At 44.5% G+C, this 27,584-nt stretch overlaps 1 protein-coding gene across 1 annotated transcript; it reads right to left on the bottom strand.

Moving 5' to 3' along the window:
- Positions 1-2,846: 2,846 nt before the first annotated feature.
- On the bottom strand, positions 2,847-15,974 carry LOC311148978 (tripartite motif-containing protein 16-like). Its single transcript, XM_084186033.1, has 6 exons — positions 15,392-15,974; positions 14,872-14,967; positions 5,203-5,436; positions 4,873-5,032; positions 4,687-4,746; positions 2,847-4,445 (listed from the first exon to the last, which is right to left on the bottom strand). The coding sequence occupies exons 1-6, from the start codon at positions 15,971-15,973 to the stop codon at positions 3,937-3,939; spliced, it is 1,641 nt and encodes a 546-aa protein (XP_084042159.1). The 5' UTR covers position 15,974; the 3' UTR covers positions 2,847-3,936.
- Positions 15,975-27,584: the final 11,610 nt, after the last annotated feature.

The following is a 27,584-nucleotide window of genomic DNA, read 5'->3' as shown; positions in this document are numbered from 1 at the left end:
TGCTGTGGTGATGGTAGTAATACTGGAGGATGTCCTGGGTAAACCCCAGGATGTATACCACAGTTATCTAGCTGCTGTGGTGATGGTAGTAATACTGGAGGATGTCCTGGGTAAACCCCAGGATGTAGACCACAGTTATCTAGCTGCTGTGGTGATGGTAGTAATACTGGAGGATGTCCTGGGTAAACCCCAGGATGTAGACCACAGTTATCTAGCTGCTGTGGTGATGGTAGTAATACTGGAGGATGTCCTGGGTAAACCCCAGGATGTAGACCACAGTTATCTAGCTGCTGTGGTGATGGTAGTAATACTGGAGGATGTCCTGGGTAAACCCCAGGATGTAGACCACAGTTATCTAGCTGCTGTGGTGATGGTAGTAATACTGGAGGATGTCCTGGGTAAACCCCAGGATGTAGACCACAGTTATCTGGCTGCTGTGGTGATGGTAGTAATACTGGAGGATGTCCTGGGTAAACCCCAGGATGTAGACCACAGTTATCTAGCTGCTGTGGTGATGGTAGTAATACTGGAGGATGTCCTGGGTAAACCCCAGGATGTAGACCACAGTTATCTAGCTGCTGTGGTGATGGTAGTAATACTGGAGGATGTCCTGGGTAAACCCCAGGATGTAGACCACAGTATATAGAGTTAGTATTTTGTCAGGCCTTATCTATTCAGATGCATTCACTGAGTATATAAGCTGTAATTTCAATCAAATTGAGATGTATAAAGTCACACATTATACAGCAGCTATGCATCAGCACACTGAACCATCAACCTCTGACCCCTGATTGAGAGAAGAACCCAACAGTCTGCCTCCAGTTTGACCATCATCTCCTCCAGTCTGACAACAGAAACTTCCTACCACAACCAATCATCACAACCTCTGAAAGAAAAACACGCCCCTCACACAAACTCAGACCCGTCAGAGCAAGAACTGAACGATGTCCAAGATCATCCATCCCCTACATGACTCAATTACTGAACGATGTCCAAGATCATCCATCCCCTACATGACTCAATTACTGAACGATGTCCAAGATCATCCATCCCCTACATGACTCAATTACTGAACGATGTCCAAGATCATCCATCCCCTACATGACTCAATTACTGAACGATGTCCAAGATCATCCATCCCCTACATGACTCAATTACTGAACGATGTCCAAGATCATCCATCCCCTACATGACTCAATTACTGAACGATGTCCAAGATCATCCATCCCCTACATGACTCAATTACTGAACGATGTCAAAGATCATTGTATTATATTATATGATAATATATTATATCCATAGGCTACACTCAGTATAGTGTAAATGATGACTTTCAGCTAATTATCTTCAGTTTGGTGCCTAGTGAATACGACTCAGGTCTCTATGGAAACATCAATGTAAATTCACCTTAGGTTTTTACTCCTCACTTTCCCTTTCAGGTCTATAGGGTTTTGCTGCCCCCTGCTGGAGACTGGAGCACAAGGCAGTCCCTGGCTTTCTTTGGGCAGCTGGAGGATGAGGCCCTCCTCACCTGTTGTGACGGGTCCAACAAATATCCCCTGGTGAAGGCAGGGTCCTATCTCATCCAACGCTTCAATGACTCTTATGGGAGGCAGTGAGCATTTCCCATGTTAAGCTATGGAATTAATTGTACAGCATTGGATTGGTGTTGGCATGGGGTAGAGGGAGTTTACATATACCAGTCATTTCCTTTTAAATCCATGAAGGGAAGTGGACAAGTTCACACTTAGAAAGGAGATAATAGTTCCACACCCCATGTGTCCTGATAACTACAGGAATGAAACCATATTGAGGTTGTCTGCTTTCTAAAGTCTCCCGAGTGGTGCAGTGGTCTAAGGCACTGCATCACAGTGACAGCTGTGCCACAAGAGATCTTGGTTCAAATCCAGGCTTTGTCGTAGCCGTCAGCGACCGGGCGGCGCACAATTGGTCCAGGGTAGGGGAGGGAATGGCCGGCAGGGATGTAGCTCAGTTGGTAGAGCATGGTGTTTGCAATGCCAGGGTTGTGGTTTCGATTAGCATGGGGGCCAGTATGAAAAATATATATAATAATATAATATGCCATTTAGCGGACGCTTTTATCCAAAGCGACATACAGTCATGTATATATATATGCACTAACGGTAAGTTGCTCTGGATAAGAGCGTCTGCTAAATGCCGTAAATGTGTATGGTTTGAGAGAGAGAACATCAGGTAAAGTTCTGGGGGATGTCAGCCATGAAGTTGTCTAAACACAACTGGAATATAATTTGTTTGTGATTCATTGTTAATGGATTTTCCATTAGGAACACAGGGGGAAAACCTAACACAACAACACACATAACACACAACCAATAAAAACAAAGGGGGAGGAAACCACTAAAGTCATTACCATATTGTCATTTTCTAACGACAGGGAGAAAACATGTAAAATCTAGAAGACTACTTTAGATCTGGTCAGAAGAAGCCTAGTGCACTACGTGGGGAACAGGGAGAGATTTGGAACAGAGACAGTAACTCCTGTATGGAAATCTTCATTCCAATGCCAGTGAGCAAATCTCCAATCTCCACCCTATTCCCTATGTAGTGCACTACTTTAGATCTGGTAAGAAGTAGCCTAGTGCACTACGTAGGGAACAGGGTGTCATTTGGGCCAGAGTCAGTAACTCCCCTGGGTATGAATTCTCTCTCTATCTTATCTGTCTTCTATATGATGTTCTCCTCTCCTCCTCTCTTCTCTCCTCTATTCACTCTATTCTATCATCCACACCACATGCCAGCTTCAACACAATCCATTTACAAGTTAAAGACACACCTTGGAATAAATAGCAAAGGAAAACTACTACTAGATGGATTTTTTATTTCCCATCACCATGAATCATATTTAATAACTGAACAGTAGCAGACCTAACTTCATCTGTTCCTGACTCTAGATAGTGGATTAAAACGACCATCAATCTCCAATGATATTAAAGTACAATTCTGAACATTACTGATATACTGAGTGGCAAGTCAAGATATCTGCTGTTTTTATTGTTTGGTTAATAGCACCACCTGCTGGACAGGTTTAATGTTGCTTGACTGAGCAGTACGGGATAATAAAAGATGCAAAACTTAGGGCCGGTTTCCCGGACATCTCCATTGAACATGCTTTTTAGTCTAGGACTAGGCTTCATCTGTGTACGGGAAACCGGCCCTTATAGTTCAATTAGCAAGTAAGTAACACTACCTGTTCCATGATACAGAGGAAAATTACATTGAGACAGAGAACCAATTGAGAAAACATTTCAATGGTTCTGAATGCCAACCAACATACATTAACAGCAAACATCATGATTAATGTAAATGTTCCCAATTAAAACATTTCATTTGATAAAAAATACGTTATTACGTTTTAAATAGAAGATTAAATCAGTCAGACAAAAATAAATGTACAGAAAAATTCAGCATTTTTATCTGCGGACCATCACCACCAGCATAACTAGTATCTATGTGGACCCTACTACAGTTTAACCAGCTCAGCTATAGACTACACCAGCATGACTAGTATCTATGTGGACCCTACTACAGTTTAACCAGCTCAGCTATAGACTACACCAGCATGACTAGTATCTATGTGGACCCTACTACAGTTTAACCAGCTCAGCTATAGACTACACCAGCATGACTAATATCTATGTGGACCCTACTACAGTTTAACCAGCTCAGCTATAGACTACACCAGCATGACTAGTATCTATGTGGACCCTACTACAGTTTAACCAGCTCAGCTATAGACTACACCAGCATGACTAGTATCTATGTGGACCCTACTACAGTTTAACCAGCTCAGCTATAGACTACACCAGCATGACTAGTATCTATGTTGACCCTACTACAGTTTAACCAGCTCAGCTATAGACTACACCAGCATGACTAGTATCTATGTGGACCCTACTACAGTTTAACCAGCTCAGCAGTACCATAGAGATAAAACCCAGGATAGAGGGGCTGAGTGAATGTGGTCTGGACTCTGTGGAGGAGGGTCATTGTATCAGAGACACTGTAGAAGGACAGAGTACCTGCCTTGTGATCCAGGTCCACTCCTACTCTGGAGGACTGAGGGCCTGATACTTTAGTCCCAACATTATTGTGTATGAACCAATAACCACCACTATAACACTGTAAACTCCAGGACTTGTTATTGTGTCCAAATGCACCATCTGTCCCTGTTCTGCTGATGTCTTTATATGAGACTGCTGTAACACACACCCCACTCCACTCCACCTCCCAGTAACAGCGTCCAGACAGACCCTCTCTACACAGAACCTGATAGTGGTTTGTGAATCTGTCTGGATGATCAGGATATGGTTGGACTTTGCCTGTATTGGTCACCTTTCTGTTCCCTTCAGACAGAGAGAGGCGTGTGTGTGCTGTGTTTGGGTCCAGTGTGAGCTGACAGGAATCTGGGAGAAGAGCAGAGCAGAGCAGAGACCAATGAGGGGAGTTAGAACAATAAGTGAAGTCAGATACTGTATCTACCCTGTCTTTGATTAGAGCACAGCAGAGATCAAATCAGAGAAATATGAGGAGTCAGATAGATACCCAGTCTTTGATTAGATCTACTATTGCTATATATTTCTAGAGGGATTGTTAGGAGTGTCAGTAAAAAGAGACTGTTAGTTACTTCAGAATAAAGAGACTCACATTGTAAGAACTGTTCTCTGGTCTTGGGCTCTGGAGGCAGTACAACATCCACTATATTCACTACAGACACACAAACACATTCACAGAGAGAGGGAATGTTATCATCATACCTATATTCCACATGTATATGACTAGTAGGGACCTTTCAATGGTCTAAAGTTGATGTTCTTATTATTTTCAACACACCTGTAGTGGAGATCTTGGTCCATTCTCCTTTAAGGACATCTTCTAGTTTCTCTCTCAGTTCAGACACAGTCTTACTCACATCTCCAAAGTACTGAAGAGGACGGACAACGATGCTGGGTAAGTCTGAAGATACACTGGTACCGGAGAGAGACTGATAACTCTGGAGAGAGAGAGAGAGATAGATAGAGAGAGAGAGAGAGAGAGAGAGAGAGAGAGAGAGAGAGAGAGGGAGAAAGAGAGAGAGAGAGAGAGAGAGAAAGTGAGAGGGAGCAGAACCAAATGATTGAGAGTTTTAATTTCATATCACATGTATCAAGGCAGTTGAGTTACCTGGAGGAAATGGATGTGATCCTCTGTGTGTGAGAGCTGCTCCAGCTCAGTGCTTCTCTTCCTCAGCTCAGCTATCTCCTGCTCCAGTTGCTCCAGGAGTCCTTCAGCTTGACTCACTTGAGCCTTCTCTTGGGCTCTGATCAGCTCCTTCACCTCAGAGCGCCTTCTCTCAATGGAGCGCATCAGCTCGGTAAAGATCTTATCACTGTCCTCCACTGCTGCCTGTGCAGAGCGCTGTTAAGAGAGAGAGAGAGAGACTTGTCTTACTTTAATGAGCCATCCTCATTACACTAACACCCCCACCCCCACACCTAAAAGCACATTGCGTGCCACCAAAACCTCTACACAATCACATTATCCAGTACCCAACACCACAGTACAATACACCAACCAGCACCACATTCCAACCGTCCATCCAACCCCTCCTCTCCAGCCGTACAGACAGCCCCCCTGAGCCCCCATACCTCCTGAAACATCTCCACACTGTTGATCATTTTGTACAACTCAAACTCAACCCTAAGGCGTCAACAGTAATGGCATTACCCTGGCAACACAGAAAAAACATGATGAACAGTCTGTCATTGCAGAAAACGGACACCCCTCCCCAACTCCCAGGTCAACCCGAGCCAACCAGCTATTGGTGTCCAGGGCTCCATGTAATACCATCCACTGGACGACCCCTGACCTTTCCAGCACTGGGAGCTTATAGAGCCCCTCCACCTATACCCTGCCATGCTCTCAGCCCCCACAACCCCCTGCCACTGATGCCCCTTCACTCCCGCTAAGCTCCTGATGTGTCTAACCTTGACACTGAGGGAGTCAGAACGCTGCGACCCTGACCACAAAATGTTTACTAACTTGCGCTGCAGGTCCACAAGCAGACCACCGGGGGCGTTGAGAATGGCCAATTTAAGCCATAGAGAGGATGCCACCAAGTTGTTGATGATCAGCACCCTCCCTCTGTATGCCACTTGGGAGATGAGCCACCTCCACTTCGTCAGCCTCGACACCACCGCTTGTGACACTCCTTCCCAGTTCTTCCTATCCCAACCCTCCGAGCCCAGATACACCCCAAGCATCTTGAGCCACTCACAGCCCCACTGCAACCCCCCTGGAAGCTGCGGAGGTGCCCTGTCCCTCCATGCCCAACATAACAGAGCCTCACTCTTGCCCCAGTTTACCTAAGCAGAAGACGCCCCCTCGTACACCCTCAAACTATTCTCCAGGGCCTGTAGGTTCTGCTCATCCCTAACCAACACAGACGTCATCAGCGTATGCTGACACAGCTATGCCTGTCCCCAACCCTATGCCTGGCTCCCACACTCCCTGTATCCTCCTGCGTAGCAGGCCCAGAAAGGGCTCAATAACAAGAGTGTATAGCTGCCCTGACAGAGGGCATCCCTGGTGAATGCCCCTCCCTACCCAGACTGGCCTACTGAGCCCTCCCCACACCTTGACCATACATGAAGCCCCAGCATACGACCGCGACATTACGTGGTCCTCTGTAGCTCAGCTGGTAGAGCACGGCGCTTGTAACGCCAGGGTAGTGGGTTCAATCCCCGGGACCACCCATACACAAAAATATATGCACGCATGACTGTAAGTCGCTTTGGATAAAAGCGTCTGCTAAATGACATTATTATTATTATTATTATTATTATTATTATTATCCTGTTCTCAGGTTCTGCTCACAGACCATTTTTACATGTGGGTGGTCCCGGGGATCGAACCCACTACCCTGGCATTACAAGCGCCATGCTCTACCAATTGAGCTACAGAGGACCACAGAGTTCTGCCCTTTATAAATCAGAGTACAACTCGACAGACTCATCTCCCCACAACAGAAGTTACCCACCCATCAGGCTCCCTCATCTCCCCACAACAGAAGTTACCCACCCATCAGGCTCCCTCATCTCCCCCACAACAGAAGTTACCCACCCATCAGGCTCCCTCATCTCCCCACAACAGAAGTTACCCACCCATCAGGCTCCCTCCTCTCCCCCACAACAGAAGTTACTCCCCCTTCTGCTGTCCCCACCTCTCCCAAAAGCCTTGGAAGTTTGAGCAAAAAGTGACATCTTGGAAGAGCTTGACATGGAATTTCCAATAGGACACCTTTTTTTTTTTTTTTTTTTTAGTCATTTAGCAGACGCTCTTATCCAGAGCGACTTACAGTTAGTGAATACATATATATATATATATATATATATTTTTTATACTGGCCCCCCGTGGGAAGCGAACCCACAACCCTGGCGTTGCAAACGCCATGCTCTATCAACTGAGCTACATCCCTGCCGGCCATTCCCTCCCCTACCCTGGACGACGCTGGGCCAATTGTGCGCCGCCCATGAGTCTCCCGGTCACGGCCGGCTGCGACAGAGCCTGGATTCGAACCAGGATCTAGTGGCACAGTTAGAACTGTGATGCAGTGCCTTAGACCACTGCGCCACTCAGGAGACCCACCTGCCTGGGCCCTGGTGAAACAGAGAACTGAGCCCTGTACTAGGTGCAGACACATTTTGGAAAGCAAAGACAAGGTCATTGATTTTGGCTCTAACCACTAACAACCTACCCTTACACACCTCTTTTGCTACCCCTGCACTAAGATTTGTGCCATGGCTCAGCACCTGCGCCCCCTTCCACCAGACCCCCAATACACTTCATTAATCACATCACTGTGTGTCTCTTGCAAAAAAATCACGTTTAAATGTTTTTGGCCGAAAATCACCACAATCAGAAACCAGTAGAGAAGCCCATAAAGCCGCCATGCCAGAAAAAATCATCCATTTAAGCAGATTCTGAAGACATGCCCTTAAGAACCCATGACCCATTTTCTCAGCCTATACCGCTTCCTGGGTGAGAGAACACTAAACCCCTCATTCTTCATCACGTGTTGTACTGACCTTACAAACCTTCCAGGATCAATCAAATAAGACTCCAGCAGAACCTTCTTTTTCCCCTTTAGTCTCCATCAGGAACCTAAAAAGTTCTCTCACCGTATATACTGAGCCCTCAGCCTGACTGTCTGTCAGCTCTGGATCCAATGAGCCGTCTGAAAACGAGACCGCCTTGTCCTCCGCTCCCGCAGACTCACCTCCCCCCTCTTCCTCCTCCTCCATTGGCACGGTACCGTCCTCCTCCTCCCCAGTCTCTGCCCCCCTGCACTTCCCCCCTGATCAGTGCCTCTTCCCCAATGACAGGCAATATTTCCTGGGATGAGCCCACCAAGCCTTCGCCCACCGGAGTCTCTGTTACTACAGAAACCTGCCTCAGCTCATGTAGCCCAGCTGCAACCCTCCCCACCACCGCTTTCTCCACGGCCTGCGCACCACCACTTGAACATGCTCTACTCTCCTCCTTCCTGGTACCACCACCACTTGACCCTGCTCTAATCTCCTCCCTCCTGGTACCACCACCACTTGACCCTGCTCTACTCTCCTCCCTCCTGGTACCACCACCACTTGACCCTGCTCTACTCTCCTCCCTCCTGGTACCACCACCACTTGACCCTGCTCTACTCTCCTCCCTCCTGGTACCACCACCACTTGACCCTGCTCTACTCTCCTCCCTCCTGGTACCACCACCACTTGACCCTGCTCTACTCTCCTCCCTCCTGGTACCACCACCACTTGACCCTGCTCTACTCTCCTCCTTCCTGGTACCACCACCACTTGACCCTGCTCTACTCTCCTCCCTCCTGGTACCACCACCACTTGACCCTGCTCTACTCTCCTCCCTCCTGGTACCACCACCACTTGACCCTGCTCTACTCTCCTCCCTCCTGGTACCACCACCACTTGACCCTGCTCTACTCTCCTCCTTCCTGGTACCACCACCACTTGACCCTGCTCTATTCTCCTCCCTCCTGGTACCACCACCACTTGACCCTGCTCTACTCTCCTCCCTCCTGGTACCACCACCACTTGACCCTGCTCTACTCTCCTCCCTCCTGGTACCACCACCACTTGACCCTGCTCTACTCTCCTCCTCCTGGTACCACCACCACTTGACCCTGCTCTACTCTCCTCCTTCCTGGTACCACCACCACTTGACCCTGCTCTACTCTCCTCCTTCCTGGTACCACCACCACTTGACCCTGCTCTACTCTCCTCCCTCCTGGTACCACCACCACTTGACCCTGCTCTACTCTCCTCCCTCCTGGTACCACCACCACTTGACCCTGCTCTACTCTCCTCCTTCCTGGTACCACCACCACTTGACCCTGCTCTACTCTCCTCCTTCCTGGTACCACCACCACTTGACCCTGCTCTACTCTCCTCCCTCCTGGTACCACCACCACTTGACCCTGCTCTACTCTCCTCCCTCCTGGTACCACCACCACTTGACCCTGCTCTACTCTCCTCCCTCCTGGTACCACCACCACTTGACCCTGCTCTACTCTCCTCCCTCCTGGTACCACCACCACTTGACCCTGCTCTACTCTCCTCCCTCCTTGTACCACCACCACTTGACCCTGCTTTACACTCCTCCCTCCTGGTACCACCACCACTTGACCCTGCTCTACTCTCCTCCCTCCTGGTACCACCACCACTTGACCCTGCTCTACTCTCCTCCCTCCTGGTACCACCACCACTTGACCCTGCTCTACTCTCCTCCCTCCTGGTACCACCACCACTTGACCCTGCTCTACTCTCCTCCCTCCTGGTACCACCACCACTTGACCCTGCTCTACTCTCCTCCCTCCTGGTACCACCACCACTTTACCCTGCTCTACTCTCCTCCTTCCTGGTACCACCACCACTTGACCCTGCTCTACTCTCCTCCTTCCTGGTACCACCACCACTTGACCCTGCTCTACTCTCCTCCCTCCTGGTACCACCACCACTTGACCCTGCTCTACTCTCCTCCTTCCTGGTACCACCACCACTTGACCCTGCTCTACTCTCCTCCCTCCTGGTACCACCACCACTTGACCCTGCTCTACACTCCTCCCTCCTGGTACCACCACCACTTGACCCTGCTCTACTCTCCTCCCTCCTGGTACCACCACCACTTGACCCTGCTCTACTCTCCTCCCTCCTGGTACCACCACCACTTGACCCTGCTCTACTCTCCTCCCTCCTGGTACCACCACCACTTGACCCTGCTCTACTCTCCTCCCTCCTGGTACCACCACCACTTGACAACTTTCATGTTTTGAAATTATACTTCATTACTATAATGATTATCAATAAGCCTAAACATTAATTCAGTCACCTCTGGTCGACAAAAACGTATTTTCCTAGTACATTAATTGTCAAATTCATCAACCAGCATCGAGCACTCTGCCTTCTCAGGCAAGCGAGGGGCATGTTGAGGTAAATATGCTAACCGCCAAGGTTGCATTATGTCATTTATTGGTGGGCTGGAAGATGCAGTGTTTTTTCTTTTCTATTCAGAGGCTATTTACTCCCAATATGAGATCATTTTATATAGAAGGTTTTTATAATGCATGTTTACTAGGGTTGAGGTTAGGGCATCTGAGTAGGGATTATTTGGGTTCAATACCTGTCCTACCTATCAATCATATTGCTGCTTGTAGCCTATAACTGATGATCCCCACACTAGAAACACCCAAAACTATCTGTGCTAGCAAACCCTGTGTTCCACCCCTCCCCTGTGTAACCTTGAAGTTTGTTAAGAAACAAACACTTGTCTACGAAAAGAGACATGTTTAACGGATTCCGCTTGGCACCCAGCCGAGAGCACACGGAAACCACTTGCAAATTTACCAAAACTAACCAACTACTTGGGGTCTGTTCGGAAGCAATAAACGGAGGCAGATTAGCCACCACAACTCTTATCGAAAGAGGCGACATCTACACCAACACACCCCTCACAACAAGACAAACCTTTTTCATTAACACAACCACCGCCTTGTTCATTCTGGATGCAGAGTCCAGATGTTCCGCTCCAACCTGTTCGCCGACCATGAGCAAAACTTCCTCCACACCTTTCTCCGGAACGCACCCGAAGCGACAGCGTTTCTTCTCCACTCGGTTGAGGCCATCACGCCGCCCTAACAAACTACCCCTACTCCCCCCTCAACTCTAAACGATAAACAGTGGAAACTAATAAACAAACCCTCCACCATCAGAAAATAAATTCAGAAAATACGCAAGAACCAAAAGAAAAAAGAATAGTAGCCCTCCTCACGAACCACAAATCTCTCACACAACCAACTTCTTCTTCTATGATATAATGGCGGTCCACAAACCAACATTAAAGGTGCATGCCGCCACCTACTGTGCTGGAGTGTGTGGTCAATCACGGTTTCCAACATTTCTAAATCCTCCTACCTAACTCAGTACTTCTGAGAAAATAAAGAAGAGCCCTACTAACTTCTAATAGACCCTCCCCCATCCCCAAAATCCCTTCCAACCCCCCCCCCCAACCCCGTCCAACCTCAATGACCCTACACTTCAATCTTTCCCTCCCTTCAACATACTTACAACAATATAACAACACATGCTCCACCGTTTCATCGACCGTACCTTCCAGACACAAACCATTCCCATGCTTGCCAACCAGATGTAATGACGAGATCAATGTACAATGTCCTAAGAGCAATCTAGTAAACACCACATCTTCCTTCCTAATCTGACTTATGAATCTTGGTCCATCGACCTTTCTGTAAAACTGTAAACTATTCATATAAATGCCAGCTCTTTTAGCTAACTGGTCTACAATTTCATTCCCTTCCACACCCGAATGTGCTGGGACCCAGCAGAATCTCACTACTACACCCATTCTCTCAATTCTCCATAATAACATTAATACCTCCAATAGCAGGTCACTCCTATTAGATTTACCAGATGATAAACTATTCAATACAGACAGAGAATCTGAGTATACTATAATTCTAACAGGTTGTACGTCCTCCACCCACTGGAGGGCAACTATTATCGCCAACAGTTCAACTGAGTATACTGACAGTTCATCTGTTAGTCTTCTACATATCTGCACATCAAATTCAGGAACGTAAACGCCTGCTCCTGTGAGCCCACTATCTGGGTCCTTGGATCCGTCTGTGAAAAGCGGTAGAAAAGCATAAAAACTTCTACCAATGTAATTGTCAACCAGTTTCACTATATCACTGACTTCTGACCAATCTTTCCTTTTCTCTACCAAGGTTAGATCAACAACCGGGTCTGGGAGTAACCATGGAGGAACATCCCCTATCACCACAGAAGGGCCAACCTCCAACTCCCTCAAACCACTCTCATCAGCAAGCTTTCCAACTGTCCAACCAAAACCACTGCCTTGTCTACTAGGATATTCCCAACAGTCATCTAGAACAGTAGCAGTGGGATGCTCAACCTCACAGCCTTTCAAACCAATAAGATAATGACAATTTTCTACGCTGTATATCCAAAGGCATCTCTCCTGCCTCCACCAGTAAGGCACATACAGATGTTGATTTAAATGCACCAATACATATCCTTAAAGCTATATACTGGATTCTGTCCAGCTTCTGAAGCCAAGTCTTTACCTCTGTTCCATAAACTATACACCAGTAATCAATTGTCGTCCTGATCAGAGCTCTATAAATATCCATCAATGATTATCTGTCAGCACCCCATTCATAACCAGAGACCCACACAACCAACTACTGCGAAAGTTAATGAATGAGAGAGACAGAGACATCGTTACAACACTGTACATTGCCATAATATAACGGTTCTTCTTCTTTGGAGTTTAACTGCGGTTGGCATCCAATATGTTGCATTACCGCCCCAACTGGACTATAATATGAATCTATTTTACTTTGTGATACAAAATGGGAAAAGGGGAAAGGAACATTTAATTAAAAACCTTCCAACTAACCCTACACTCATTAAATACCCACTACCCCATTCCACTACTTTGACCCTATCTGCTCCTGCACCATGCCAACGGCCTGGGAGGACGGGACACCACCACTCAACACACCCTGTAACTCTTCTGAAGTCAAATCTTGTATGCCCAAATACTTCTCTGCAGCTGCCACCACAACATCAATTTTCTGTGATTGACAATCCATTTCTGCGGTATAGTTGATAACCATTGCTATGAACTCTAAGAAGCTAACTTTACTAAAGCATATATCACTCATTGGCCTATCCCTCTGTGCTGGCACAGATCTACTACTCACAGGGATCCTCTCAGGATCTCTCACCCTTGACCCATCCTCCTCTACTTTCTTCACTGCCTCAGCATACGACACCTTCTGCACTACTCTGACTCTAGCCACCTCAACCTGCCTCTCTCGCACCGGACACTTCCGATCCCCAGCAACATGGGCATCCCAACAGTTGACACACACAACTTTATCCACCGAAACTACACAATCCTCTATCCCATGCCCTCCTGCACACTTCCCACATCTTGGAATCTCCCTCCTACAAACTGCTGCAACATGACCATAAACGTTGCACCTGAATCAGCACAGTGGATTCGGCACAAAGTTCTAACATGATAACTGATATATCCTACATTTACTTTATCGGGTAAAGACTCAAAATTCAAAAGGACTGACAGTGACTCCTCTGTTTCACCACGCTCACCACCGGATCTGTGTTGCACCAAACGGCGGGAATCACAAACCCCAGCAGTCTTCAACCTTAATTGATCCACTTCTACACTTAACGCTACCCCAGAAATCACTCCTTTCAATGGTGTCCTGTTCCTAAGAGCAAAGCAAGAAACAGATCTTGACCCAAGTTGCGTGACACGGAGCGCCCACTCCCTCTGGTCAGAAGAAACACAAACAAATATCACAAGTCCACTACAGGTTACCTTCACTGATTCAACTGCACCCAACTCCTTTCCCACCCACCCTGAAACCACAAATGGATCTGCCAAAAGATATGGATCCACTTTGTCCTACAATGTATCTCCTACTGCACCAGATTCTTCTTTATCATGTCCATTGATGCCAGGCTCTGGTTCTGAGCTCTTCACCACACCTTCTACCTCACTTAACTCTCCCTCATTCATTTCCATTTCACCTCCAGAACTCAGTCTGGCGAATGGCTCACTCTGTTTGCACTTGAATTATAACATTTGAAATGTCTCTATTCCTTTGAACATTTTGTGAGTGTAATGTTTACTGTTCATTTCTGAATGTTTATTTCACTTTTGTTTATTATTTATTTCACTTGCTTTGTTAATGTAAACTTATGTTTCCCATGCCAATAAAGCCATTTGAATTGATTTGAATTGAGAAAGAGAGAGAGAGAGAGAGAGAGAGAGAGAGAGAGAGAGAGAGAGAGAGAGAGAGAGAGAGAGAGAGAGAGAGAGAGAGAGAGAGAGAGAGAGGGGGGGGGGGGAGGGCTCCATGTTAATGTATAGGGGACATGAGTCAGTCAAGGTTACTCATGGTTATGTGATGAAGTAGCCCCGCCTGCGATTTCAAAATCAGTGTCGGCCCTCAGCCCAATAGGGAATGTCCTCTTGGTGTAACGGTCAAGCTGTTGCTTTCTCCCGCGGTAGACCTGGTTCATATCCCGTCGGTTACATTAAGCAGTCTATTCTCTGAACAGAGTCCAGACAGCATGTTCCCAACAGTGAGGTCAGTGGGATTGGAGAGAGTCCCCTCTCCCTCTCTCTGTCTCTCTCTCTCTCTCTCTCTCTCTGACTGGAAGAGAGAAGTGAAATTGTGTGTCTCCTCTGGTCAACAATACTCACCTTGAGAGACTCCACAGCCTGTTGGAGCTCCTTCAGCTCCTTCTCTCTCTCCTGGAATCTCTGCTGGACCTTCTGCTGACTCATCCCCAGCTGCCTCTGTGGAGAATCACTCTTCAATGAGCTATCAAGCTTTATTTGTCCAGTAGATCAATATTATAGTAATGTGACATAGGGCCCATAGAGAGGAAGGTCTAAAATCTTGAGGAAGTCCCTTTATCATATGACATTATCTATGTTGCTATGTTAATGATTATAGTTTTTATGGTAGACGTACATGTATCAAGGGGTTGAGACTGAACTTTGAACTCCTAAAAGGGCATTCGGAATGATAATAGTGTTTGACTTCAGAAAATGGTGATACATTGGGAGCAAACTCAATATACTCTAGGTCTGTGTTCATATTTGTTCTGCTGAGGATCGATTTCATTTGATATCTCTCATATTCAAACAGCCTTAGTTCCTACTGTATCTTTAATTATTTGTTTATCAGACAGTCACCAACAAGTAGTTCTGGTCTTACCTGTTTCTCAGTCCTCTCTGCTGCAGCTGACACTGTATCATGGCCTTTATGTTCATCCATTGTACACAGCATACAGATACACTGCTGATCGGTACGACAGAAAACCTCCAGCAGTTTGTCATGATGAGAGCAGATCTTCTCCTGTAGTTGTGCGGTGGCTTTGACCAGCTTGTGCTTCTTGAAAGCAGGAGATTCATAGTGAGGTTGGAGGTGAGTCTCACAGTAAGAGGCCAGACACACCAGACAGGACATGAGGGCTTTCTGCTTTCTGGTCCCAGTGCAGACATCACATGCCACATCTCCAGGTCCAGCATAGCACAGAGCAGGAGGGGGAGCAGCCTGGAGTCCTGTCTTCTTCAGTTTCTCCACCAACTCAGCCAACATGTTATTTTTCCTCAGATTAGGCCTTGGAGTGAAGGTCTCTCTGCACTGAGGACAGCTATAGACACCTTTCAGATCATCCTGATCCCAGCTTTCTTTAATACAGCCCATACAGTAGCTGTGTCCACAGGCAGTAGTCACCGGCTCCTTCAGTGGATCCAGACAGATGGAGCAACAGAACAGTTCCTGATTCTCTGCCATTTTGGTGCACTCTCCCGTAGGTTAAGCAATGGCAGTGTCAAAGATGACTTTCTGTTCAGTGTCAAAGATGACATTCTGTTTCATGGAACTCTACACCAGAGGACAGGAAGTGGCTTCCTACTTGACTGTGTACTCTGTATGTAGAGGGGATGTGGTTTCTTTGATAAGGAAGTGTGACAGAGTGTTGGGTAGTAGGCAGAGATGGTTAGTATTTATGTTTGAAATACATATTTTAATTACTTCTGAATATTTTGTCATTTGAATTACACTGGGCTTAACTACACTCCAATGCATTTTGTATTTTGTACTTTCAGAATACTAAATCGTTTTCTATGCATTTTTTTATAGCGGTTCACATCTTGTGGCCCCCCCTTTCACCCTGCATTGGTATCAGAAGTCTGATAGCACTAAGGTGTGATAAGAACGTCTGTTAAATTAACTAAATATAAATGTATATGTAAAAATGTTGATAAATACTTTGTTGAGGGAAAATGTACTTGATATGATTGTAATATTTTGTTGTCTCACCTAGCTGTCTTAAGATGAAGGCACTAATTAAAAGTCACCCTGGATAAGTGCGTCTGCTAAATGCCTAAAATGTAAATGTCGATGTAAAAATGAATAATTGCAAAGCATGCTGAGAATTATTCTAAAGAGCTCCACCCCTAAACAAGGCCAATAATAATACCCAGTGTGCTTTACAGTTAATTTATTATGTTCATTTTCACATATACATTTACATTTGAGTCATTTAGCTTATCCAGAGTGACTTGCTCAACTAAGGTAGATAGCAAAATACAGTATCACTGTCATAGCAAGAAAAAAGGTTTTGTCACTGTTTCTGAGAATGTTGTTGGTGTTTGGATCGGCTACTTGCAAATGTATTTTTGTATTTAAAATGAATACATTACATTGAATGAAATACATTACAAAATACAAGTATTTAGTAGTTTATTTTGATACATTGATCTTGATGGTATTTTGTATCTGTATTTTGTAATTGTATTTTGTAGTTTAATCCCATCCCTGGTAGTAGAATAATCTGTCTGCAGGGTGTTTTCAGGACCAGGACACTGGAGGCAAAGGACCGGTTTAAACAGGAAAATGTCCTGGAGTTTTATTAAAAATAAATGTTTCACAAATCACTTTGAAAAGGCATTGAAAAGGCAAAAATAAAATACCTATCTCTCCTCAGAGCATAATTACTGGGCAATCACTTACAAACTCAAGAGATCAGGGTGTTGTTTCAGTTCTCGGAACAGGGTTCTGAGAACTGACACATCTCAGTTTTCAACCCTAATGCTGAGCTGTTGTGACTTCTATCTCAACAACAGGATGCTGCGCCTCACCCAGAAGCTGTTTTGGCACTCTGCCTAGAACAGTTGGTTTAGACAGAGGATCAACAACAGGATGCTGCCCCTCACCCAGAAGCTGTTTTGGCACTCCGCCTAGAACAGTTGGTTTAGACAGAGGATCAACAACAGGATGCTGCGCCTCACCCAGAAGCTGTTTTGGCACTCCGCCTAGAACAGTTGGTTTAGACAGAGGACCAGAAAGAGGAACTTGTGCGACACACTGTTCTAATGAAGTTTTACTGGCAGAATGTTTTCTTCATTATATCTTCTTCACACAATAACTTACGTTTAGTACCTTTAAGACTAACTGTATGTCATCTTCCTTAATTACCTTGTACCTAAGTCAATTTCTGTCACCACAAATGTTATCCACAAGTTCCTCTGACTGGGGAAGTAAATATAGGGCTTCATTGACAACATCCTGAAGTATCCCTTTAAGAACAAAACTATAACTGAAATGTCTTTGGCCACCATACCAATCAAAACTACATCAAAAGAGTTCATCAAGAGGTCCATAGTCTTTGAGATAGTGGCTGGGTTGGAGACCCACCAGCCGCATGGTGGCTCACCAAACGGGCATAGAGAGTTGACTGCAGCAAGGTGTACTGCTTAACTAGGATGTGGCCCTAATTGGAGAGTGGCTTTAGGGTGGAGTACGCTTCCAACAGCAGGCATTCCCTTCAACATGTTACAGAAGATAATGTGGAGACAGAGATGGGGGCAGTATCTCTGTTAATACGTATTTGAAATACATATTTCAATGACTTTTGACTATTTTGTCATTTTGTATTGCACTGGCCTGAACTACAATCCTATGTATTTGGAACAAGATACTTTTGAGACCTGTAATTTGTAAAAAAACATTTTGTTGTTGTAAAATACAACATATTTTTCTATACCATTCTTTATAGGGGTTGGACATTTTGTGTTCCCCTTTCATCCTGCATTGGTATCAGAAGTCTGATGGCACTATGGTTTGATAAAGTGACTAGTAAATGACAAAAATGTGTACTCTGTATGTAGAGGGGGTGTGGTTTCTTTGATAAGGAAGTGTACACAGATTTTTTTGGTAGTCGGCAGAGATAGTTTGTATTTATGTTACATGCATTTGAAATACATATATTAATTACTTCTGAGTATTTAGTCATTTGAATTATGCTGGGATGAACTACACTCCAATGTATTTTGAAAATACAAAATACTTTTCTATACCATTTTTTATAGCGGTTCACATCTTGTGGCCCCGCTTTCACCCTGCATTGGTATCAGAAGTCTGATAGCACTATGGTGTGATAAGAGCGTCTGCTAAATGAACTAAATATACAAGTAAAAAAGAACACTTGAAAAATATGCTGGGTATTAAAATAATGAGCTCTGCACCCAAAAGAAGGCCAATAATAATACCCAGTGTGCTTTGCAATTGTTCATTTTTACATTGTCATTTTAGTCATTTAGCAGAGACTCATATCCAGAGAGACTTACCATCAGTACATTCAACTAAGGTAGATGAACAATCTCATATCACAGTCATAGAAAGTTAACAGCTGTTTTCTTCCGTCACTGAGAATGTTGTTGTAGTGAAGGTGTATACTAGCAAATTTATTTACCTGTATGTATTTGTATTTTATCTACATACAACTACAAAACTATTTTGTAGTTTAGTTTGATACATTAGTCTTTAGAGTATCTGGTATTTTTAACAAGATCCATTTTTGATGTACAGTATATTTTGCCCATCTCTGTGTTGATATATCGTCTCTCAGTGACTAGCTGATTTGGTTATGGCTACCTAGATTCATGTGGAGATCACAACACCCTTCTCCCCCGACAGAGTCATCAGTAAGCACACACACGGCACACACACACACAGACACACACAGACACACACACGGACAGACAGACAGACAAACAGACAAACAGACACAAACACACACACACACAGACAGAGACACACACACGCACAGACACACACAGACACACACACGGACAGACAGACAGACAAACAGACAAACAGACACAAACACACACACACACAGACAGAGACACACACACGCACAGACACACACAGACACAGACACATACACGACACAGACACACACACACACAGACAGACACAGACACAAATACCATCCACATCAATGAGCCAGTCAATGTTAATGTCTCTCTCCCTCTCGCTCTCTGTTTCTCTCCCCTCCCTCCTCTCCTCTCTCAGTGCTGGGTCATGGGTGTGCGGCCCAGTCTGTCCTGGTAGCGGGCCTGTCTGAGGTCCACAGGAAGGGCTATCCTCTGACGGAGCAGGCCCTGTCAGGGAAGGTGCTCCAGGTGTCCTCCATGGCCTGCTTCCAGCTGGCTCCCCCAGTACATCCTACTGGGGCTGGCTGAGCACGTATTTCTGACACACCTATTGCTGCTACATTGTTCGTACACAGAGACAAACTGGGTTGGAGATTTCGAATGTCAATGGACACCATATGTAGTTAGGATGAAGTTAGAATGTGGAGTGTTGGAACCAACTGCCAACATGGAGGATAGTATTCTGAACTCTGGAAGCTAGGGTTAGGATGCCCCCTACTGGTGTATTAGAGACAGACAAGAGACGTTTGAACCAAATGAATGCTTCTTTCTCTTCCCAGCCTTCCTCTCTTCTCTGTTCCAGGCTCTGTGATCTCCTTCCACCTGACACCCAGTCATATCAGAGGCATCTCCCTGCACTTCCTCCCCCTGTGGATATACTGCTACATAGATGACTGGAAATAGCTGATTCATTGTGTCAATCAATTCAATAACAGAGCAATTCCAATGTCATGATGATGAGTTTTATTTTGAAAGATCACATTGATTCAGAATACAGAATTGTTTGTATTCATACATGTACAAGGGTGATTTAAATATTCTCATCTGATCATAAATGGATCAACAATGATCCCAGTTTCTGATTTGACTGGTTTGCCAGTACTACAGTTTACATCAAGAGAAAAAGAGACACATTTACAGAGGATTGCAACAGCCAAGAGGTGATCAGGTAGACAGTAAATGTCTGAAGCCTGAGTGTCAGTCTGTATGTGCCATCATGTGCCAAAACCTACAATGGGGGGGATAGCACTCCAAAGTCCAGGACTGACTGTTACCTAGAAATGTAGACTCTGGGACCTTTCCTTTCCTGATGATCCCTCTATATGACACTGCTATTTCAACCCATCCACCGCTCCACTCTACCTCCCAGTAGCAGACTCCAGACAGGCCCTCTCTACACAGCACCTGTCTCCAGTAGTCAGGATAGGGCTGAGCTTTATCAGTGGCTGTCACCTTCCAGTTTCCCTCAGACAGGCCGAGTTCTGGATGAGCTGTATTCAGATCCAATGTCAGCTGGAGGACGTCTGACTGATGAACAACAAAACCCAATAAGTAAAAGAAAGAACATGGATGTTGTCTTTGAGAGGGTGTTTGAATATCACGTACAGAGGGACAACTCTTCTTTGGTCTTCAGCTAAGGAGACATTTCGAATTCTGTCACTATTAAAAAATTCAACTTCATATCACATGTATCAAGGCAGTTGAGTTACCTGGAGGAAATGGATGTGATCCTCTGTGTGTGAGAGCTGCTCCAGCTCAGTGCTTCTCTTCCTCAGCTCAGCTATCTCCTTATCCAGTTGCTCCAGGAGTCCTTTAACCCGTCTCGCTGCAGTCTTCTCCTGGCCTCTAATCAACCTTTTCACCTCAGTGAGTATTCTCTCAATGGACACGATCAGTTCAGTAAAGATTGTCTCATACTTACTAACTTCTGCCTGTACAGAGCACTGATAACTCACAGAGAGAGAGGAGGGGGTCAATTTCCACTGTTACTGGATTCCAGACAACCTGTTCCCCAGTGTTGTCTTGGTATTATTTTCACAAGTGTGTGGTAAAATTTCACAACTCTTAGAACAAAACTCATCACAGATCGTCAAAAAGGCTGTTACTTTTTTCTTCAAAACTTGAAGCACATTTTCAATTGACTAAGTACAAAACACAAAACCACACAGTAACATTTTCACCAAACCTAATCAGTGTTTCATCTAGAAATACCTTTCATATAAAGTAAATGCCTTTCACAATGCAATGCTCACAATACTTTTCATATGATTCTCTTCTCATTTGTTTAAATACATTTGACCATCACTTAGTCTAACTGCGCTTAATGGTTAATCACTTAACCGTTTGGTAAAACTATAGATTTTAAACTGGTTTGTCTACTATATAAGGATTTTGAGAACTACAGAAATAAAATGTGTTTGTAAAGTATAAACATCTAGATAACATGTATGATACATGATAACCATACATAATGACTGCTCATTATTGCTAATTGATTCCACATAGTGGGAACCACAATTGGTCACCATATAAAAGGATGTTTATGAACATTTCTTTCAACATGGAGCAGGATAGACAGCAAGGGAGAGGAAGAAATCAAAGAGCTTGTGGACAAGGGGCCAATCAGAGAGGAGGGCATGGGCCCCATTAAAGAGGTCAAAGAGGTCAAAGAGGTGGACATGGGTCCCGACAAAGAGGTCAGAGGTCAAAGAGGTGGACATGGGCCCCGTCAAAGAGGTCAGAGGTCAAAGATGTGGACATGGGTCCCGTCAAAGAGCTGGACATCAGAGAGAGGGAGACAGACGGCAGGGAACTGTTGTGTCTAATGAAGTCTGGGCCATCGTTGTTGACCATGTGGTAAACAGAGGCCTTACCATGGCAGAGGCTGCCAGATTAGTTCACCCCAATCTGAAAAGATCAACTGTCAATAAGATCATAAGAACATTTTCTCCAAGAAAACCGGTAAGTCTGCTGGATATGCACTATGCTTTACATTTACATTTACGTCATTTAGCAGAAGCTCTTATCCAGAGCGACTTACAAATTGGTGCATTCACCCTATAACCAGTGGGACAACCACTTTACCATTACATTTACAATAAATTACATGTTGTAATGCATGTAAATTCACATAACTTGTTCCAGTATTCTTCCAGTATGATCTACTCACAGTATACTCTTGTTCTACCCTCAGAATTGACAGAAGACCCTATGGTGGTGGTCGTGTGCTGACCGACCAGCAGGAGTGGGCAGTGGTGGAAATGGTGAGGGCCAGGAATGACATACGTCTGTCTGAAATAAAGCAGGCCATTGAGGAGAATGATGACACCGTTGCCAATGTGGCATCCATCAGCCTACCAACAATCACCTGCCTTTTGAAGAGGCACCAGGTATCTATGGAACACATTGACCTGGAGCCTTCTGAGAGAAACAACTGGGGGCCGAGTATGTTCAGGTACAGCACTATATAAATACACTGTATTACTGTTGCTATTAATGCACATGCTACTTCACAATATCATAATGGAACTATACTGTAAAAATAACTAACCAAAATATATTTTTAGAGGGTGATGGTGCTTGATGCTGCTGTGAACCATCACTAGTATATCTTTTTTGATGAAGCGGGCTTCAACCTGGGCCAAAACTTGGCGCCATGGGCGGAACCCTATTTGCCAACGGGCGTCCGTCCAAGTGCCTGGACAACGCGGGGGAAACATTTCCAAGAGCAGCAGCTATCTCTGAAGATGGTGTGGTAGGACGTAGACCATTACTTGGATCCTACCACGCTGCACACCTCATTGGGTTTCTCAATGAAATTGAGCAGGCCTGTCAAGGTGAAGGGGTCACCTATGTCATTGTGTGGGACAATGTCAGGTTCCACCATTCAGAGGTGGTTCAGGCATGGTTTCAGGTCCCTCCCTGATTCGTGACCCTATACCAGCCCCCGGTACTCTCCTTCCTCAACCTTATTAAATAATTGTTTTCATCATGGAGGTGGAAGGTGTACGATCGCCATCCCCATGAGCGTGCCACCCTCCTTCTGGCCATGGAAGAGGCATGCGACGACATCAATGCAGACCAATATCAAGCTTTGATTCAACATGCCGAAAGGTTTCTCCAGCGGTGCCTGAACAATGAGGACATTTACTGATGTGGTGAGAATTTATGGCCAAATGCTCTAGATAGGCTTGATGCTAATTAATGCGTGCTAAACATTATTTTATTTTCATTCATGTAATGTTTCATTTAAATGTCTTACATCTAATTACAGACAGTACTATATGTTGCAATTACATCAGAAAAATAAAAAAAATTCCCCATGAATGATTGTAGAGGATGTCATCATTGATCACACCTTTCATTTCACATTGGATAGATATCATGGAAATGATAGATTGTCAATGTTGTTGGGTAATGTAAGTGTATTGCCTAATGTAAACTGTCATCTACAGTACTGTAGCATATTAATTTCAGCACTTCTAAGGGTTATTTGAAACAATTATCTTGCAGTGATTGCTATTGGATTAACTGGTAGTTAATGATATACTTTCAATTGAGTAGTTTTAAGTTGTTTTGGTGATCAAACCAATGCTCTCATTACATTTATATTTTGAATCAATGGTTGTGTGGTGAGAGATGTTTCCAATCCAAATGAATGCACAATGACAGGTTTTGAATGAAAGACTGGCTGCGTAACAAGCGTGACCAGCTTGGAGTTTTATACTAAGAGTTGTGAAAATGTACCACCTGCTTGTGGAAATAGTACCAAAGTGATTAAAACAAAACCGTAATAGGATTATTTGGGCGGGGATGAATTGTTAATTGATTTTCAATAAGGAACACTGAGGGAAAACACAACAGAAGAAAAAGGGGGGACGCAACCACTACAGTGAGGGAAAAAAGTATTTGATCCCCTCTCAAATCAGAAGGATTTCTGGCTCCCAGGTGTCTTTTATACAGGTAACGAGCTGAGATTAGGAGCACACTCTTAAAGGGAGTTCTCCTAATCTCAGCTTGTTACCTGTATAAAAGACACCTGTCCACAGAAGCAAACAATCAATCAGATTCCAAACTCTCCACCATGGCCAAGACCAAAGAGCTCTCCAAGGATGTCAGGGACAAGATTGTAGACCTACACAAGGCTGGAATGGGCTATAAGACCATCGCCAAGCAGCTTGGTGAGAAGGTGACAACAGTTGGTGCGAATATTCGCAAATGGAAGAAACACAAAAGAACTGTCAATCTCCCTAGGCCTGGGGCTCCATGCAAGATCTCACCTCGTGGAGTTGCAGTGATCATGAGAACGGTGAGGAATCAGCCCAGAACTACACGGGAGGATCTTGTCAATGATCTCAAGGCAGCTGGGACCATAGTCACCAAGAAAACTATTGGTAACACACTACGCCGTGAAATATTGAAATCCTGCAGCGCCTGCAAGGTCCCCCTGCTCAAGAAAGCACATATACATGCCCGTCAGAAGTTTGCCAATGAACATCTGAATGATTCAGAGGAAAACTGGGTGAAAGTGTTGTGGTCATATGAGACCAAAATGGAGCTCTTTGGCATCAACTCAACTCGCCGTGTTTGGAGGAGGAGGAATGCTGCCTATGACCCCAAGAACACCATCCCCACTGTCAAACATGGAGGTGGAAACATTATGCTTTGGGGGTGTTTTTCTGCTAAGGGGACAGGACAACTTCACCGCATCAAAGGGACGATGGACGGGGCCATGTACCGTCAAATCTTGGGTGAGAACCTCCTTCCCTCAGCCAGGGCATTGAAAATGGGTCGTGGATGGGTATTCCAGCATGACAATGACCCAAAACACAAGGCCAAGGCAAAAAAGGAGTGGCTCAAGAAGAACCACATTAAGGTCCTGGAGTGGCCTAACCAGTCTCCAGACCTTAATCCCATAGAAAATCTGTGGAGGGAGCTGAAGGTTCGAGTTTCCAAACGTCAGTCTCGAAACCTTAATGACTTGGAGAAGATCTGCAAAGAGGAGTGGGACAAAATCCCTCCTGAGATGTGTTCAAACCTGGTGGCCAACTACAAGAAACGTCTGACCTCTGTGATTGCCAACAAGGGTTTTGCCACAAGTACTAAGTAATGTTTTGCAGAGGGGTCAAATACTTATTTCCCTCATTAAAATGCAAATCAATTTATAACATTTTTTAAATGTGTTTTTTCCGGATTTTTTTGTTGTTATTCTGTCTCTCACTGTTCAAATAAACCTACCATTAAAATTAGACTGATCATTTCTTTGTCAGTTTGCAAACGTACAAAATCAGCAGGGGATCAAATACTTTTTTCCCCTCACTGTAACATTACAATTATATTCTAACGAGGCAACCAATAACATTACAGTATGATATTCTAATGAGGCAACCACTAACATTACAGTATGATATTCTAATGAGGCAACCACTAACATTACAGTATGATATTCTAATGAGGCAACCAATAATACTACAGTATGATATTTGGGCGAAGTATGGTTAACCCCAGTTAGGCCCAGTATGGACTATCAATACAAGTGACCATTTAGAATGTGACCCAGTTCAATGGGTCTTAACAGAACTGGGGGATATCAGCCATGAAGTTGTCTAAACACAACTGGAATATAATTTGTTTGTGATTCATTGTTAATGGATTTTCCATTAGGAACACAGGGGGAAAACCTAACACAACAACACACATAACACACAACCAATAAAAACAAAGGGGGAGGAAACCACTAAAGTCATTAACATATTGTCATTTTCTAACGACAGGGAGAAAACATGTAAAATCTAGAAGACTACTTTAGATCTGGTCAGAAGAAGCCTAGTGCACTACGTAGGGAACAGGGAGAGATTTGGGACAGAGACAGTAACTCCTGTATGGAAATCTTCATTCTAATGACAGTGAGCAAATCTCCAATCTCCACCCTATTCCCTATGTAGTGCACTACTTTAGATCTGGTCAGAAGTAGCCTAGTGCACTACGTAGGGAACAGGGTGTCATTTGGGCCAGAGTCAGTAACTCCCCTGGGTATGAATTGTCTCTCTATCTTATCTGTCTTCTATATGATGTTCTCCTCTCCTCCTCTCTTCTCTCCTCTATTCACTCTATTCTATCATCCACACCACATGCCAGCTTCAACACAATCCATTTACAAGTTAAAGACACACCTTGGAATAAATAGCAAAGGAAAACTACTACTAGATGGATTTTTTATTTCCCATCACCATGAATCATATTTAATGGGCGGCAGGTAGCTTAGTGGGTAAGAGCGTTGTGCCAGTAACCGAAAGGTCGCTGGTTCTAATCCCCGAGCCGACTAGGTGAAAAATCTGTCGATGTGCCCTTAAGCAAGGCACTTAACCCTAATTGCTCCTGTAAGTCGCTCTGGATAAGAGCATCTGCTAAATGACTAAAATGTAAATGTAAATGTTAATAACTGAACAGTAGCAGACCTAACTTCATCTGTTCCTGACTCTGGGTAGTGGATTAAAAAGACCATCAATCTCCAATGATATTAAAGTACAATTCTGAACATTACTGATATACTGAGTGACAAGTCAAGATATCTGCTGGGTTCTTATTGTTGGGTTAACAGCACCACCTGCTGGACAGGTTTAATGTTGCTTGACTGAGCAGTATGGGAGAATAAAAGATGCCAAACTTAGGGTCGGTTTCCCGGACATCTCCATTGAACATGCTTTTTAGTCTAGGACTAGGCTTCATCTGTGTCCGGGAAACCGGCCCATATAGTTCAATTAGCAAGTAAGTAACACTACCTGTTCCATGATGCTAAGGAAAATTACATTGAGACAGAGAACCAATTGAGATAACATTTCAATGGTTCTGAATGACAACCAACATACATTAACAGCATACATCATGATTAATGTAAATGTATAAGATTAAAACGTTGCACTTACAAATAATATGAATGCATTGAATTGTAATTCATAACATCTTCTGAAGATCAAATCAATCAAATCATTGTACATAAAAACAGAGCAGAATGAATCATCACATCTGGGGACCATCACCACCAGCATGACTAGTATCTATGTGGACCCTACTACAGTTTAACCAGCTCAGCTATAGACTACACCAGCATGACTAGTATCTATGTGGACCCTACTACAGTTTAACCAGCTCAGCAATAGACTACACCAGCATGACTAGTATCTATGTGGACCCTACTACAGTTTAACCAGCTCAGCTATAGACTGCACCAGCATGACTAGTATATATGTGGACCCTACTACAGTTTAACCAGCTCAGCTATAGACTACACCAGCATGACTAGTATCTATGTGGACCCTACTACAGTTTAACCAGCTCAGCTATAGACTACACCAGCATGACTAGTATCTATGTGGACCCTACTACAGTTTAACCAGCTCAGC

Source organism: Coregonus lavaretus (assembly GCF_964263955.1).
Source record: "Coregonus lavaretus genome assembly, chromosome: 21".
Classification (NCBI taxonomy): Eukaryota; Metazoa; Chordata; class Actinopteri; order Salmoniformes; family Salmonidae; genus Coregonus; species Coregonus lavaretus.
The sequence above is the reverse complement of the archived record's forward strand: the minus strand, read 5'-3'. Positions and strand labels throughout refer to the sequence as shown.